The sequence below is a fragment of the Ruditapes philippinarum genome, unplaced genomic scaffold (genome assembly GCF_026571515.1).
Source record: "Ruditapes philippinarum isolate M1 unplaced genomic scaffold, ASM2657151v2 ctg619_1_1_1_1, whole genome shotgun sequence".
Lineage (NCBI taxonomy): Eukaryota > Metazoa > Mollusca > Bivalvia > Venerida > Veneridae > Ruditapes > Ruditapes philippinarum.
Genome location: NW_026855813.1, coordinates 105488 through 124678, shown reverse-complemented (window position 1 = coordinate 124678; position 19191 = coordinate 105488). Strand labels below are relative to the sequence as shown.

The following is a 19191-nucleotide window of genomic DNA, read 5'->3' as shown; positions in this document are numbered from 1 at the left end:
CGGAATTTCCATCTTACATAATAAAGTTAAAGAAAATATATGACCTTGATAAACAAGGTCATTCAGAGGTCAATGTAATAAATTATTATTAACTTGGGGTACCACATACTGGGAAAATCCCATAGTGGCCCAACCCTTTGGAGTCGCTCGTGAAAAATACTACCTTTTTGGTTTAAGGCGTTTGTGACAAAGTAATTACTTATAATGTTACATAATCATGTTTTCAGTGAGTGCATATATAACCATGCATCAAAAGAATTATAAATCAGGCGTAAATCCGTATTTACATAACATGCACAAACATAAATTTATCAATATTACCGTTCTTGTTTTATCTTAAACGTTAATGTTTAAAGTTTTATCTTTTTACTATGTATGGTGACTGGTTTTTTAACTCTGTGATTAACTAACAAATCTTTAGAATTTGATGTATTAGTCTAAAGCGGCACTCCTCCAGATTTATGCTAATTTTCATGAAAAAAAAATGTATTTAAAAGTAAACTATTGTGAAGTAACCATGCAAAAGGAAGTACTCACAGTTCACGTAAATTACAAAACCGAGGTCAAAATATTATAAATTGTCTTTACTTTTATAGTAACGTAGTAGAAATATTACTATGAATACCGAAAAATCAGTCATTAATGGCACATAAAATGTAACTATTATTACTTAAATTTTGAATCTTTTTACTTTTCCTAAAATCTTAGAGCATTTTTTCTGGTTTGAATTTATTTAAGTATTTTAGAGGCATGCACCTTGTAAGAGGTTTGTGTATACGTCCACGGACTTTTAAGTCCGTGATAGGTATATATTAAATTTTAACAGTTACATCTTGATGAATGTCGATGTGGCTGATTTGGTACGCTTTTGTGCGTCGCGTTAGCGCTAGCGACAACACGACAAAGCGCCAAACGGCGCGTTGTCGCGCTGTCATCTTGCCGTCCTGCCTCTAGTGCGGCACGCCAAACGGCGCGTTGTCGTGCGGCGTGTTGTCACGATGTCACTTTGTCGCCCGGTTCAAATTGAAGGATTGGTTTATAAGCCAAACGACAGGGCGACATCGCGACAACACGCCGCACAACAACGCACCGTTTTGCGTGTCGCGCTAGAGACAGGACGATAAGACGACAGCGCGACCACGCGCCGTTTGTCGCTTTGTCATTTTATCGCTAGCGACAGGTCGACAAGACCACACCGTTTGGCGCTTTGTCGTGTTGTCGCAAACGCCAACTAGACGCACAAATGCGTACCAAATCAGCCACCATACTATGCTGTAGTAGTGAGGCTTCATGCGTGACTGGTTTAGTTCATTAAAGATAATTGGATATAAGTTTCTTGGAATATTGCCATTATTATGTTGTCAACGAATCAACCCACCCACATCCATTACAAAATTTACCAATATATTGTTCAAACATTTTCCCACGTTATCATCAAAAGCAGATCTTTCCCCATCTTCCTTTGCTTGCAATACCTTGCATGGCGATTTTAATCTTGAAAATATAATTTTTATTTGTCATTATCACGTTTAAAATGTACCCGTATCCTGGTGGTAACTATTTGCATCCTGGTTCCGGATATATTTTGCATATTATTCCGGATTTGTTTTGGCATGATGGCTGATGCGTAATTTCTCCGTATTCCCCCTCCACCGTCCTTTTATTATCTCTAAAACACCAGGACAAAGATTTTATATCATTTTACAGGCGTGTCGCTTTAAGATGATACGTTTTCAACAACCTTTACCTACCTTATTGAACTTAAAATATAAATAATTCAAGATTTTGCAAATGCAGACGGTTAAACGTGATACGCTGTTTGTTTTTCAAATAATATACTTGATATCGCGGATACAAGGTCTAAGGTAAAATTTAGTGATGTGATCGTCAGTTTTGTTAATAACAGCTGGTAATAAAGAATGGACCTTAAGACATCGACTACTGTTGATTGTAAAGGAAAGGGACAAGATAATGAAGGATTTGACAGGTACGGCGAAAAGCAAGAACGTGATCAAGACAGTTCACCAAAATGTATAGATATCTACTTATCGGTAAGAGATTTCTTATCAGTTTGTATTTTATGGTGTATTTTTTAAAAAAAGCAACAACACAATATTTTACCGACAACTAAATTACACTAATTTGTCATTGTTATTAATAATAATGTTAAATGCATTAATACATCCGAGGTCAAAAGTACAGTGTACACTTACTTGTAACATGGTATGTGTTTTAGTATAAACTAGTAATTAAACAGTATTACGTTTAAACACATTGTGAAAAAATTGTAAAACAACATCAATAATAATAATCACCACCACCACCACCACCACCATCATTATCATCACCATCATCATCTTAACAACAACAACAACACCACCAAAAACAACAACACCAACAAAACAAGAGCAAATCCCCACACAAAAACAACAAAATCCTCCACTCGAAAACAACAACAACAGCAGCAGCAGCAGCAGCAGCAACAACAAACAACAACAACAAAAACCCTTAAAACAACCAACAAACACTGTGGTGTCAGAAATGATACAGGCAACAATATAATGTATCTACGTTTATTTTAATTATAATACTTCAGTTTCAAGAGTAGCAACTTGTCGGAATAAATACATATGTATTTCTACAAAAAAGTTTAGCTCTATAGTCTGCTCAAGATTCACACATCTCCATTAATAGTTTAGAAAAATATTTTAACAAATGACATCCTACTGTTTACATGCGTTAATGTTGGTAAGACTAAGATTGTTATCCCCCGCTGATGAAATCGGAAGGGGGATATTGTTTTGGCGTTGTCCGTCCGTCCGTCCTTCCGCACTCACAGGAGAGTAATTATGTGGCTAGAGGGACAATAGGTAACTGTTCTTTCTCTTTGATGTCATTCATTCCGTAATGCATTTATGTGGCTATTTTCTTTTGTGTGGCTAAAAAGAACAATAGAGAGAACAATAGAGTAGCCACATAATTACTCTCCTGTTAGAACGTCCATCCGTCCGAATTTCGTTTCCGGACTAGTTCTCTGTAACTACTGGCTGGAATTCAACGAAACTTTATGGGAATCATCAATATCAAGAGGACATGCGCATATCGTCAGCTTGTTCCAGTCAGACCCTTAAACTCAGAGTTATGGCCCTTGATTAGTTATGCAGTATGCATATAGAGTAAAAATCGTTTCCACGCTACTTCTCTGCTATACTACTGTCTGGAATTCAACGAAACTTTATGGGAACCTTCAATACCAAGAGGAGATGCGCATATCGTCGCCTTGTTTCCGTCCGAGACTTTAACTCAGAGTTATGGCCCTTGATTAGTTATGCAGTATGCTTATAGAGTAAAAATCGTTCCCGCGCTACTTCTCTGCTACTACCGGCTGGAATTCAACAAAACTTTATGGGAACCTTCAATACTAAGAGGAGATGTGCATATCGTTGCCTTGTTTCGGTCAGACACTTTAACTCAGAGGTATGGCCCTTGATTAGTTATGCAGTATGCATAAGAGCAAAACATCGTTTCCACACTTCTTCTCTGCAACTACCGACTGGAACTGAACAAAACTTTATGGGAACCTTCAATACCAAGAGGAGATGCGCATATTGTTGGCTTGTTACGGTCAGACACTTTAGCTCAGAGTTATAGCCCTTGATTAGTTATGCAGTATGCATATAGAACAATATTCTTTCCGTGCTACTACTCTGCAACTACTGGCTGGAATTCAATGAAACTTTATGGGAACCTTCAATACCAAGAGGATATGCGCATATCGTCGCCTTATTCCGCTCAGACACTGTAACTTAGAGTTATGGCCCTTGATTAGTTATGCAGTATGCAACCAGAGCAATAATCGTTTCCGTGCTACTTGTCTGTAACAATTGGCTGGAATTCAACGAAACTTTATGGGAACCTTCAATACCAAGAGGAGATGCGCATATCGTTGCCTTGTTCCGGTCAGACATTGTAACTTAGAGTTATGGCCCTTGATTAGTTATGCAGTATGCTTATAGAGCAAAAATCGTTTCCACGCTACTTCTCTGCAACTACTGGCTGGAATTCAACAAAACTTTATGGGAATTATTAATACCAAGAGGAAATGTGCATATTGTTGCCTTGTTGAAGTTGTTCAGACCAGACCCTTCATTACAGAGTGATGGCCCTTGAATAGTTATGTAGTATGCATATAGAGCAATATTGTTATTTCTTTGCAACTGCTGTATTGATTTCAACAAAACTTTATGGCAACCATGGATACACAAAGGCAATTTACATCTCATTGGCATGTCCAGATATTACTATTTAACACAGAGTTATGGCTCTGTTATTTTCCTGAATATTTATCAAGTACAAAGAATATTACTGTTTATGCCATGATAAATATATACATAAAGGCTTATGTCTTCAGTTGTTGTGTTAGTAATAACCAGTACTCGGCAGGGGATATAAATTCAACGAATTTGCTTGTTGTGTATATAAAAGGTGGAGTTTCGAACAAAAGTTAAATATGGATGATCTTATACACAAGCACTCGGGGTGTGGATATCATATTTCAACATATCTATAAGTGTTTTATTATAGATGCTGAAATATGAATATTTATAGAGGTTGAAATATTTTTTTTTTCAAAACAGCTTATATTAAGTTTTTTTGACATATATGCTTAGTATATGTGCTGTGATTGACAAATTTACATTTTATTTGTATTTTAAAGAGTTTGGAGCGCCACATCCCAATTAAGTGTTTGTGATCTAATATAGTGATTGTGAAACTAGGTATTGTATTGTCTAGCGGTAGCTCATTCGTACCAGTGACAAGCACACCTAATGACGAATCACCACATTATCCGCATTATTAAATGTAGCAAGAGATAAGCAAGTTTCTATTGATATTATGTTCTGTTTAATTTATATGTTCTACCAATTCTAAATCATAGTTGTGAGGTATGGGGTAACATGCCATCGGAAAACCTGGAAATCGTGCATAGGATGTTCTGGAGTGTGAAAATGTCAACAAATCAACAAATACTCTTTCATTATTTGCGGAAATAGGTCGATTTCCATTATATATTTCACGACATGTTAAAATTACGGCCTCGGCTAATACCCTCGATGTCACCCCAATCCATGATATTTCCATATAACAGTCTCATCGCTGTTCTATAACTATAACTATATGACATATATCGGACATGGATATCACTTGGTATTGATTTGTTCTTTGTATGATTTTTTTTAAGAAACAGTAAAAGAGAAATCTCGATAATTGCCTACCCAGTGTTGTTTTTCAGCGGTTAAAATAAGAAACCGCATCGCCTCAAAATTGTGAAAGCTGGTAGATGATTGGCTTTTTAAAAGGTCATGGGAAGATGACCTCGTATTGATGCCCGTCAGATCCTAATGCGTTAAGCGTTAATTCGGAGCTGATTTTAATCAGAATGGATAATTATTATATTATGATGATTATAAAAAAAATCGGGGAGGTGTTCCGAATGCTCATTAGCGTTGTAAAAGGTAATGCTGTATTCTTTTGAAAATCTAGGGCAAATTACCATCCAGCATCCATGCATTTCACATAAAAATATATGAATGATTTTAGCATGACAACTTAAAGGACCTAAATTAAATGCATTTGCATACACTCAAAAGTTTATGTGATTCGTTTATTTTATGATCAAAATAGAAATCAAGTTTTGTTACGGAGGGAGGTAATTATCAAAAAAAGTGATAAAGTTTAAAAGTGATTTATCTCCCTTGAAAACAGGTGAAAATCGGTACCATTTTTCTAAATGAATCTAAGTTTAATAGAAGTTTGCCGTTTCACATGATTTTTTTAAAGAAATCTGCAAAAATGGCTTACATTATTTTGCCGACTTGTCCAGCTATTCAGTTGCAACAATAAAATAAAACTGTGCATGGCGTATTTAATGTAATCATTGAGCTTGCACGTGACAAAGTTTTGATAGATATATCACGACACTTGCGAGTTCAAGGTTAAACCACAGACACTTGGGGTGTGGAGCTCAAAACGCCTTAAAATCCAAATAAAGTGCATAATTGTCAATCCCAGCACATGTACTGATCATATATATCGAAAAACTTAAACGTTTTGAGGACAAAGACCAGTCTGAAATTATGATAGGTCAATTTTGACGCCCATTAAACAAGTTTTTGTTTTAAGACTGGTACCGATTCTTCGGCTATTTCAAACTTTACATTTGGAAGCCACCTTGGCATATAAGAAAATCAAAGGCTTCACTTTACGTAGTCCACAAATGCACAAGGGGTCTTCTCTATAGGTCATGACAAAATATTTGATAACATTGTCTATATGAATATAATTGTACAGAAGTCCATGTCTCCTTTATATAGGTCAACATAGAAAGATAGCGGTATGATACCGTTTTCTTTTTAACCATTATCACCATTCATTGTTAAATTTTGTTTGCAATTTACGATCAAACATTTTTTTATGTCGAATTTGAGATAAACTTTATGAACAGATATATAAACCAAGTAAAGTCGCGAAAACACATTAAATTCTTATGAATTAGAAAATCAGTTGATGGAAATATACTTTCTGGTTTTGCTAAAGTTTCTTCAGTTAACGTTAATATGTAATTGACTTTCGTGCTGGATAAGAAAATAAATTCCCGCGAAGCAAGTTTGGTCATGGTGTCACGTGATAATGAAATACCACTGGTTCCCGACATGAACGGAATTAGCGGTGCAGAGGTTAGTTGTATTTTGTAGCATTTCGATGTTTGGCAAAAGCTATTTATTTACGTTGAGCTGGATAGCTAAGAGACCGAACACGAATTGCACAAACGTAAGGAGTTTGTATCCACGTTACTTCAGTAAGAAAGTGAGCGGAAGTGAAACTTTCGACCGATGCGCAGGAGAGTACCTTACAAGAATCAGACTCGAGTCCTCTTGGGAACGCAAGAAAAAGTGATGATTGCAATATTCAACCCTCCCATTTTAGTCATAATAACAAAGATTAAACTACTTTATGCAACCCTTCCATTTTTAGTTATAATGACAAAGATTAAACTACTTTATGCTTTCTTTCCATTTTTAGACTTATGACAAAGATTAAACTACTTTATGCTTCCCTTCCATTTTTAGACATAATGACAAATATTAAACCACTTCATGCTTCCCTTTTAATTTTAGTAATCATGATGATGAAGATTTAGCTTTTTTATGCTTCCTTTCCATTTTGACGAAGATTTTCCTTCTTTATGCTTCCCTCCACTTTTCATTCAACATAATAATGAAGCCTTGACTTTATCTATCACTATTTACTTAACAGAACAGTGAATATTTCAATTTTGTTTTATGCATTCCTTTCCTTTTTCACATGATGAGGATTTAATTTTTGTCTCTTAACAAGAAAGTGTTAACTAATTAAACGACTGGTTTATGATTTTATTTCAGGAGAAAGACATTGATGAAAGATCTACAGACAAGGGGGATGATTCCAGCAATGACAGCGAGGGAAATGTTATGATTTATAATGTTCGGGACAGGCCACCATTCTATCTCTCCATCTTCTTTGGTTTGCAGGTATATTTCATAATCTAATATGTGAGCCAAATGTCCAATCAAACTACTCCAAGCTTCATCACGTTTGGAACTATTGTGCTAGGAAGCTGATTATTTGATTATCTATAGTAAAGTTTGAGGTTATGTTATTGTCGTTTTTAATAGTTGACATGTGTTTTTGTGTGTGTAAGGACATGCAGTGTATTCATCACATTTTGTTAAGTAACACTGACACTGTTAGTAATAGAAAGAGCACCGAAACACGAGGTTATCTGATTTGTACGAGGGGGCGTAGCCCCCGAGTATTAATCAGATTGCTGAGTGTTTTGGTGTTCTTTCTCTTTTGTATCATAGTCAAACATAAAAACACGTTCCCTGTTGTCACAATATGAAACCCCGGCAAAAATGAACCAATGAACGAACATCTGAATATGATATTTCTGTCGCTTTCCCTTTCTCTGCCGTCACAATATGTAAACCCCAGCAAAAATGAGCCAATCAATGGGCATGCTCTGGAGTGCGGGTAACTAATACCCGCACTCCAGTTAACGCACTGTGCATGTATATGTATACGATTTAACCCTGACACATTTTCAACAGAAAGGTCCCCAAACTATGATACAATATACATATGGAGAATCGTTAGATCTCGTGTGCCCATTCGTGTAATATTTTAGACACGTGAAGACATCCGAGAGGACATTCGAGAAGTCACATGAAATAATTTTAGTCCATTGCGGAATGCCGACCCACAGCCATGAGGGTCAAGTGATTAAAAATCAGTGACCTTTACCACTAGGCAGCGGAGTTCTTTTCTTCATCGCTTGTCCAGTACTTTTCGTGTGTTACTTAATTTAGGACGATTTAGAGGAACATCATTTGTAACTTATATCTTTCAAATTTTTTTTAGTATACTAACACTGTTGTGAATAAACGTCGAGTACAAGCCTTTATTTAAGTCGTAATCTAAACTAAGTATTATATTTTTTTTAACTTTAATATTTAGAGTAAGTTTTAAATTTAATCTTTTACTGATGTGTATAATTATGTTTATACAAATTATGCAAATTATAAATTTTATGTCCCCGATTTTATCAGAAGGCCTTTTAACTTCTATGATTTATCAGAAAAAGGCCTTTAAGTTTCAATCATTTATCAGAAAAAGGCCTTTAAGCTTCTATCATATATCAGAATAGGCCTTTAAGCTTCCATCATATATCGGAATAGGCCTTTAAGCTTCCATCATTACATATATTTGAAACTGGTACATGCTTGCTGTTCTTATTTTACATACATAATTACATGGATCATCATCGTCGTCTTTGCAGCAAGCTTTATTGTCGTTGTCCGGGAACCTGTCCGTGTCCTTGCTGGTTGCAGAAACTGTATGTGCTGAAAATGATGAAGAATTCAAAGCTGAATTACTCGGAACTACTTTATTCATGAGCGGTATTACTACACTGTTGATGACCTTTGTCGGGGTCAGACTTCCGCTATTTCAAGGTGCAGCTCCAGATTACGTCATACCGTTACTTGCAATGGCGGCTATAAATAAAGAGAGGTGTGAGCTTGATCCGGCAACAAGTAAGCATATTTACAATTAACCAGCTGGGACCAAACTGGAGTAATCTTTGCAAACAGTATAGAACCAGACCAGCTTGCACATCCCTGTAGTCTGACTAGGCCTTATACTGTTGGTAGCTCAATTTTCAGTATTTTGCTATTTAAAGCCCCACTAAGCTTTAAAATGCTTATACTGTTTTTATTTACTTACAGCTTTTCATTTTAGTGGCACCGTATATATATGACCTTGGAATCATAAAAGTTTGATTTTTAGCGCAAAACGTATAATATTATCCATCGAAACGACAAAAATCTGGATCAATTTAATGTTTTAGTTCATAACTATTGAACTATTACGTGTGTTTTGGCACCATCTGTTGTCAAAAGGTTTTATTACGCCTGGTTCACATCAAAGATATTGGAATAACAATAAGATGGGGGGATAAGGTTGTTTTCTTCTAAGTAGTCAAATGAGCTTTTTTAAAAAAACAGTTGTGTGTTTTTCAGTGTATAATTAAAGCAAAAGCTCCACACAAGGTTTAACAAGTATCTGGGTTATATCAATATTAACTGTTTACTAGTAATTTTCCAGGGCATGAAAAACTGTTAAAAACGATACTAGCTTTATTTCTCAATCTACTTAAACTAGGTTTCTTTAGACCTGATACTTATGGATGAACATTTTTTTAAACACAAATTTGATTCTATCAGAGCCCGATATTCACAAAAAGCGTTTAGTCTTTAAGACTGTTCAGTTTTTATTCAAGTACTAATAAGTCAGTCTATCTAATGTCAATTAACTTGTCGGGTAATCCAGAACTACATGTACTATATACTCGTAGACGGTAGATTGATAAATACCGCGTCAACTATACAGATTAATTGATAATAAGGTAAAGTAGGGGTTAGGTAGGGTGAGTGGAAGGTCTATCACGACGAATCGTGATATATAATTATGTCCTTCAAAATTAAAATTTACATTAACATGATTAAGGCTAGCAAAGGTTTTTTTTGCAATAGTAACATTGACCCTTAATCTGTTGGCTGTAGCAGTTTCTACGCAGACGACAATCTGTTGGCGCATCTTTGCCGTCTGGTAATGGTCCGTTTTTCAGTCAGTACATATTTTGAAAATTTTCCCTGCAAAAGTGAATGATTTTGAACGGACTGGATGACTTAAGATATTCATCGTGGTAAGGCTTAAAAAAGATATGGAACTCCTTTTTCCTGCTTTATCCCTCAGTATATGCAATAACCTGTCGAATGCGTCTATTAATTTCAGTTGCACGTGCAAGAAATGAATCTCTTCTTCAAAACACAACGTTGGATCTGGTGGCTTTAAACAGACCGAATGTTCTTCATAATACTCAACTGGTAAGTAAACTAGTCTACAAACAAACCTAATTTGTTTCCATGGAAAATAATTATATTGTATAAAAAGCTACACTTCACTTAAATTTCTTATGTATGTATTTGACTGTGGCTAGCCATAGTATGGAATGCATACGCATAACCTTAAATAATGACTTTGCCAATCGTTCAATACGTTAGGCCAATATGATATATAATTATTGACAACATTAATGAGAAGAAAATAACACCACCACCACCACCACCACCGTAACAACAACAACAACAACAACAACAACAACAACAACAATAAATTTATCTCTTTTTTTTGCGTCGATATAACTTTCATGCGCACATAACATATGAAGCAATTTTGACTACTAAGATATCCATTTTATAAAATATTAGTTATTTTTGATCCCCAAATGGATTTTTGAAGTCCATCATTTTTGTTGTTGATACCATTGGGTTTCAAACCATTATTCTTATACTTGCAGCTCCAAGGCAGCCTGATACTGGCAGGTGGTATCCACTGTCTAATAGGCTTAACGGGGTTGGTAGGGTTCTTGCTCCGCTTCGTCGGCCCCGTCACCATTGTCCCTGCCATATTTCTGATCGGTATCTACCTCATGAAAGCGACGGCAAAGTTCGCAAAGGTACATTGGGGCATCTCTTTTCTGTAAGTACTGAGTTGTAATTATTAATTTACAGACACGCTTGAAATAAATTTAGTTCTGCAAAAGCATTTTGTACATGTACAAATTTCGGTTTTTATTCTTTAAAAGGCAACTTCATAAGAACAATTGGTTAAAATAACATACAAAGATCCTATACAGCAAAAATTAAACCCTGTTGGCTTTATAAACGTTGTGCATTTTATTTAGTGTAAATACTGTTTATATGTATAGTTCTTTTGAATTGAAAACGAAAAGAAAACTACAATTAATATTTGTACGCAAAGCAATATCATCAAGCATATTTTTAATCATGATTTAAAAATTGCTCAATTTAAACATCATACTTTCTATATGATTTGAATCATTGTTTAATGATATGTTTTAATTAGTTATATAATATATTTTCTTTTTAATTTCTTCATCAGAACCTGTGCAATATCGCTTATTTTGGCTTTGTACATGTCAAAGATCAAATTACCCGTGCCAATTTGGACTCGCAAGAAAAAATGTCACATGACAAGGTACCCTTATCACCAAGTTTTTGCGGTAAGTTTGAGAACAGAAATATGTCTTTATCCCGAAATTAGACAAACATTATATTTAGAACCACACATTTAAGAGAACACCTAAAATGTTTATGAAAGATGACCAAGAATCAGTTGCCCATCCCCTTTTATCCAAATGTTTTTTGTCAATATGCACTTTTAATGATATATTTCATATGACTGAGAACTTATCATGGTTGCTCAAGAATCAAACGCAGTGTTAAAAATACCATGTAACCATGGAAACTAAGGAATTTCACAGTAAAAGAACTGTCCGTCATTTTTTCTTTTATGTTTCATGAATGTTTTCGATTGGGCATACAATTGTTGGTTTGTCTTTTATACCTTCCGTTTTTCATTGCATCACACTAACCTAGCATCTTTCATAAATCATCTTCCATTTATTGACTGAATTATCTAATGTCACTGAAGCTACTGTCTCTACTAAAGGGTCATTTCACTTTTTTCAAGGTCGATAGGGTCAAGGTAGCCGAGATCGAGCTATCTATTTTTCATTGTAGCTTTTTCCAAAGTCGATAGGATCAAGGTCAAGGTAGCCGAGATTTAGCTACTTTTCCTCATAATAAGGTCATGGATTATTAAGCTTAGTCTTAGAATCGAATGATAGTACCAATATCTTTGTTTCACAATGTTGTTATCGTTGTTGTTTTTTAGATCTTGATAGCAATTATGATTGGTTGGGCAGTATGTGGTATAATGACTGCGGCAGACGTTATACCTTACAACAAGAATGACACAAGATTTTACACACGGACAGACGCACGAAGTTATATCATCGGAACGTCTAGTTGGTTCTTCTTCCCGTATCCAGGTACACATGTATCTATTCATAATGAAGATTTTGATTACTTAAATGGCATAGGTTTATAAATTTAGTATCCAGGTGTATCCAATAATGATGAAGATTTTGATTGGTTATATGAACTAAGTTTATAGGTTTATATAATTTAAAAGCAAACCGCTAGGCGTGAGTTAGGCAAATAATTGTTTATACACGGCCATATAACATGTCAATTTTTTTTTGAAATTCTCGAGTGTGCAATGGAAATCGACGGTGAAAATTACTGTTCATGTAAAGTTGTCTTTTTTATTTATTTTTTTCTTATTTTATTATTTGAAAATGGTGCTTTGATGTAACTTTTCCTTATACTTCTAGTAATATCATACGTATTTAAATTTTCCCTGAACTTACCGACGCATGTCAAACATAAAAACTTGTTGTTTCATCCTATATATTTAAATGCGCATTAATTAAAAAATATTCTGCTTAGGCGTAAATGCTTGTAACCACTTCTTTGTATATTTCTGTCAGATTCTTATTTTATATTTTACTAAACCTAAACTAAATATGTTTGAAAAGATTATAATAACTTTTTTATTTTTCATTTTGGGGCATTTCATTAGGACTTTCCCCGGCCCAAAAAAGTTTTTTTTAAGATCACCCGTTTTTTTTGGTTTTCATGATAGAAACCCTTTCCCCTTTTATCCCGTTCTATTGGTGATTACTACGCATGCGCATCAATGTGTCGTACTCCTCCGCCGCCTTCTCACGCAGTAAATAGAGGCATCGCTATAGAAGGATTTTGCAGTACTATTGCCGGAGTATTAGGATGTGGCCATGCCACTACCACGTATGGCGGGAATATTGGAGCAATTGGCGTCACGAGGGTATAGCCTTTTCTTCCGAAGAATTTTTTGTCTATGATAAAGTTACATTTGAAACTGAATCTAAGCACACTAAGAATAGCTGGCCACGTGGGTTCAAACCCCATCAGGGTCAAACCGTTGTTTCCTTGAGCAAGGTACTTTCAATTTTCGGTTCCTTTTAACAATGGTGTTTTGAAATGCAAAGAAAAAACAAACTCCATGACAATTTTTTTTAACAACTGGACATTTAATAAATCTAACAAAAATGTGATACGACATAATTATATCTCACTGATGTATTTAAGTATCTCACTAAAAAGCATGAGATAAAATACCAGTGATCTGCTTTTCTCATTTTATACGTGTTTTTTATTTCCCAAAACCAATTATAGGTTTCCAGTCGTGCGGTGTTTTTTGTGTGTGGTGTCATTTACCTGATCTTCGGGATGATTGGGAAAATATCCGCCATCTTTATATGTATTCCATATCCGGTACTTGGTAAGCCAAACACTTCTAAAAAGGGTCATTTTTATAATAAAATTTCCGTTCGATAACATATTGCAGTTATTGATTTTTTTTCGACTTCGACAAAAGATTGAAATTGTAGGCCTAAAAATGAAAATAACTCAAATGACGCCATTAAAATAAACGCAAATTCTAACCGGAAGTGGAAATGTGACCAAGAGCGATTGTTATAATATAGGCTGGCTCCAATGGAGTCTTCTTTAAACCATTGTGTGTATTTAATCAGCTGGCTAAAATACAATGTATTGCTAAAAGATATATGAAAAGGCGTGATTTAGAGACTTAATTAGGAAACAGAATATAAGACAAGAAACAACCAAATTGTCTCTCTTCTAAATAATAGTATATTTCTACATGACGTTACAATCTATAGAAGTTTGCTTCAGGAAAAAAAACAACTAAGATTCCAGTTCTCAAAGTATCATTATAATTATTACATAAATTACAATGCCAATACATGTTCATATGGTTTTCATCCAGCAGTTACTTAAACAAGTTGTTTGAAACCTGTTTGACATTGTGACACGAGCAGTTATATCATACTTGTCTATTTCACAGGTGGTGCCTTAATCACCATGTATGGTATGTTTACTGGAGTGGTTCTATCAAACCTTCATGCTATTGACCTAAGTTCGAGTCGAAATCTGGCCATAATTGGCACGTCAATCTTCACAGGATTGTTGGTTCCGTACTGGATTGAGCAATATCCTGGAGAACTGGCAACAGGTAAAAGAAAACTTTGTAAAATTGTTCGTAATTTACATCTGAAAATTACTTTACATTTCTGACCAATCAATCCATCACGAACTGCTTTACTGTTGTCCTTAAAACGACAAAGTTATCAATAAGACAAAAAAATGTTTTGAGTTTCTGTATTGTAATATTGTATTGATTGTTTAGTGCCTGCATATTTCCGAACGACCAGTGGGGACATCAACTTCGTTAATTCCCAATTTCATCTTCGTGAATTCACAATTTTAACTTAGTGAATTTAAGTTTTCAACATACGGAATTCACGAATTCAAGATTTGAACATCATAAATTCACGTTTTTAACTTCACGAATTTACAATTTCAACTCCACGAATTGACGATTTGAATTTCATGAATTCATGTTTTGGACTTCACAATTTCAACTTCACAAATTAAAGAATTCATATTCACGAAGTTGAAATCATTAAGTTCAAAACGTGAATTTATGAAATTGAAATTGTGGATCCGTGAAGATGAATTCAAGAAGTTGAAATGTCACCACCGGTCTTTCGTACATTTTCCATCATGAAGCTGTTTTCATTCTTTTCAACACACATAACTACCACTCATGACAAATATTCATATATCTCTAAGGGACTCATCTTCATTTTTTTGACATGACGAAACTAGAAATATTTCTTCAGATTTGTATACCATTTGATAAAGGTCTAAAACAATCACTTGCGTGCAATTTTTTTAGATCATTCTCTATCCCCGTTTTTTCCAAAATAATAACTTTCGCCGTGACCCAAACATTTATTTAAATCGGGCTAAGAAATGCACTATCTATCGAATTTCAATTTCACTTACTATGCTCTGTAAATATGTTGTGTATTATATTTTGCATGGGCTGGAGGCCAAAAAGCAAATAAATTTTGTCACCGTCATTGTCAACAATTAAACTTTTGATATATTTCTATACTATCCTTTGCAGATTTTACCATTTTATGTGGTTCATTTAATCTAAATACATTTCAAATTTTGTGGGATTTTTTTTAGAGTTTTTGACCTTATAAGGGTTCCTTTAACAGTTCCCCCTTTGCTTGATTTTATTCCTGGAAAAGATAGTAAAGGTAGAAGTAATTCTAGTATCGAATAGTTTTGTGAAAATTAAAATATTTAAAACAGTTTTAAAAATTGGAGCAGGTACTACTAGTGTATATCTAATATCAATTATTAAACTATTTTAGGGAATGACGATGCTGATGAAATACTCAAGATTCTGTTGGGCAACCCCAACATGTTTGGTGGTGTTCTTGCCTGCATATTAGACAATACTGTCCCAGGTAAGATGTTTTTTTTTCAATTTGCGCAATTTTCTTTGATTATCACAAATAATAACGCGTGTTAAATTGTTTACACTTTTACTGAATGTCAAATACTGGTGCCAAGGTCTTGCTGTTATCACTGCATAAATACAACGACATTCAATTGAACGAAAATGAAGACTGCATCGGGGCATGGTGTGTCGGAAGAACGGAAGGTAAAAACGACAACTAGGTGTTTATGGTCGCCCGAATTGAAAATATTATATTTCTAAAAACTATTTTTCATATGCTTTAACTTGCGCACAAACTGTACACATTTGCTCCTTCGAAAGTATAAGAAAGTGTTATTTCCCTTTTTTGGTATTTATACATGTAATCATATTTTATTGATATTCTTGTCGCTGTATTGTTTAGGAACTGTAGCAGAGCGTGGCATTGCAACCTGGCAAAATGTCGATGATCCTACCACGGCAAAGAAAGTTTATGTGGAGGGCTATAGCATTTATAACCCATGGCTACCAGAGCGAATAAAGAACTCGAGATTTATCAGATACATACCGTTTTTGCCTAATCCGGAAGAAGGCGATATACCCCATACCCTAACAGATGAAATATTTAAAGAAGATTCGAACTCAAGTAAATATGCTTTCAATGATCTTTGTGAAATTCAATGATTCGTTTTTTTCTGGTTCTTTTATCAAATTTTGTGTAGTAATAATGTGATATTGCAAAATCAAAATGATTTTGGCTTGCAAGAAAAGCATTACATTTAAACAGAAGCTTCGAATATAATTAATGCCTATAATTTTACCGAAGAAATGTAAAAACAATCAATCCGATAATTCTCAGATAATGATTATATAGTAAAATGCTTCAAGTTTTGTAAGCACTCTCTTTTTTTTCATTTCTTTTTCATTCTTAAGTCATTTTACTGCCAATAATTGTCATGTTTTGTGATAATTATATTCCCTGTTATTATTTTATGTGATAACCTTCTATATGTTATTTATTCCAATAAGAGAACGACTCTTAAATGCTTTAATAGCTTCTTTCTTATGTGAATTAAAGTCATAGTATTCAAATACAAATTTAGTATCGATAAAATATGTTTTAACCAAGACCAGTTCAACATGAAGATGTGTTTTACAAATTGAATGTTTCGAACAAGTCCAGTGCAAACGTACTTGCTTTAAAACGACCTTTAGCCAAAGTCAACGCTATGGCAACCAAAGCTGTAAATATGTGATTAAACATTTACATTAACATTAACTTTGTAAAACTAGTTAAGTGTATTCTAAGCTTCAACCTGTTTGCCTCTGCTATGACACATATTTTATTATTATTTATGTTATCTTTATTTTGCTTATTTTTTTCAGACCATACTTCAAATTCAAGTTCAACGCATCTTTAATTAGAGTCACCGTTACCTTGGTTACGTAGCACATTTTATTCACCGTGCCACTGGTCGCCGTAGTCGCAGTGTGTCGCAGTTTAGCTGTATATAGGAGAAACGCCCAGACACACGTCGTCTTAAATGAACACTAAATATGCAAAATATTTACAGTATAACGTTATGCAATATCATAAACATATGTATTACAGTTGTACATAGTGAAGTCAGTGACTGCAAAAATCTTCGAACTAGTGTTAATATTTGTATATAAAGATACCGTATAAGTGGTTTTTTCTGCGGGCTCCAAATTCTGCGGTTTTTCAAAATTTTGGCATGTTTTTATTTCTGCGGACTTAATTTCTGCGGCACATTCTTTGGACAAAATGTGATTTAAATTCTGCGGCTCATCTAACCAAAGTCTAAGTCACATTACTTTACCTATTTTATTTGCATGTACACATTCGCATTAAAATTTTGTTTACCGTCGTCACCGCAGAACTATATTATATAGTAATTACAAACAATTATATTGTTTGCTTGCAAACAAATATAATGTGCATCAATAGGCAGTTTGCATCTTTAAATCAGTGTGAAATGACGTGTGAAAAATATACCACGGTAGTATCTTTAATTTAATAAAATTGATAGAAGTTTATCGTAAATCAGACAACAATTAATGTATACGACGATTATTTAGCAGTATAAGGGTTTAAATGGTTTTAATGATTTAGTGGTAAACAAACCCTTTAGCTTACAGGCAAACAATATGATGTTTGAATTTCTTTGTTCATAAATTGGCATAATTAACAACAATTACATCCTTACATGCACATATTGCATATTTAGCCGAAATCAATTTTATATAACTTGATGACCCGCTAACCGTTATAATCCGTTAGTCTTTATTCCTTTAAAGGAAACAGGTCATAATGTAGGACTCATTTCTTTAAAAAAAAACGTGGAGAAATATTCTGCGGTTTTTATTTCTGCGGTGCTGAAACTGACCGCAGAAAACGCAGAAATAAAGTCACCGCAGAAAAAAACACTTATACGGTATACCATAGATATTTATCTTCTACAAATGTGTTGGAAGTTAATATTTGTAAATATATATGTTATCTTTTTACAATATGGCTTTAAAAAATATGATATGAAAATGTTCTTTGATGCTTTTTTTGTCTTGATTTGCATGAATTTTATGGATATAATTTTGTAGAATGTGCACAAAACCTCGTTTTTATATGCCTTGTTTTAAAAAACTCCCCTGAAAAGCAGCAACAGCAGCAGTATCTAAAACGCCTCTTGAACAAAGACAACAACACAACAACATCATCATCGTCGTCTTCATCATCATCAACAAAACAACAACTGCTACTGCTACTACTACAACAACTCAAACAACAAAAAATTACCAACACAATACACAAAAGAAAGAGATGCAGCAACAAAAAAAAAAAAAACTCAATATAATAAAAGTAGCAACAAAAATAGTACTTTCATTAAAAGCAAAATAAAAAAATAAAAAAGAAAGAAAGAAAGAAAGAAAGAAAGAAAGAAAGAAAGAAAGAAAGAAAGAAAGAAAGAAAGAAAGAAAAAGGCTATCCTATATCCTTGCATAAATAAAAAGTATAAACGTCTTCTCACAATACTGACAATATTTTGAGTAAAGCAATTTGTTAAGATAAAAATTTAAACATAAAAATAAAAAATAAAAAATATATAATTATTTAAAGATTTAGAACATACCTCTGAATTCATGTTATCTATTAAGTGCCCAACAGCTTCAACAAGCATTTCATTTCTTTATTTCAAGTAAATTTGAGCAGTCTTATTAAAGGTGCTCCACTCAGTTTTTTTTCACATGACGAAATGGGACATACTTTTTCGAGATTAATGCGCC

General features: G+C 34.1%; 1 protein-coding gene across 1 annotated transcript; it reads left to right on the top strand.

Annotated features, from left to right (window-relative positions):
* The first annotated feature begins 1672 nt into the window (after positions 1-1672).
* Positions 1673-17561, top strand: LOC132744482 (solute carrier family 23 member 2-like). Its single transcript, XM_060733206.1, has 14 exons — positions 1673-2051; positions 7443-7571; positions 8879-9134; positions 10396-10487; positions 10961-11142; positions 11566-11686; positions 12361-12568; positions 12863-12873; positions 13174-13374; positions 13746-13851; positions 14437-14604; positions 15821-15916; positions 16313-16534; positions 17275-17561. Exons 1-14 carry the CDS (start codon positions 1920-1922, stop codon positions 17307-17309), a joined length of 1959 nt encoding a protein of 652 aa, XP_060589189.1. The 5' UTR covers positions 1673-1919; the 3' UTR covers positions 17310-17561.
* Positions 17562-19191: the final 1630 nt, after the last annotated feature.

Coding starts and splice junctions, on each gene's coding strand:
- LOC132744482 (XM_060733206.1), top strand. CDS start 1,920: ATGGACCTTAAGACATCGACTACTGTTGATTGTAAAGGAAAGGGACAA. Junction 11,687..12,360: donor CTTATCACCAAGTTTTTGCG/GTAAGTTTGAGA, acceptor GTTGTTTTTTAG/ATCTTGATAGCAATTATGAT. Junction 14,605..15,820: donor TCCTGGAGAACTGGCAACAG/GTAAAAGAAAAC, acceptor AAACTATTTTAG/GGAATGACGATGCTGATGAA.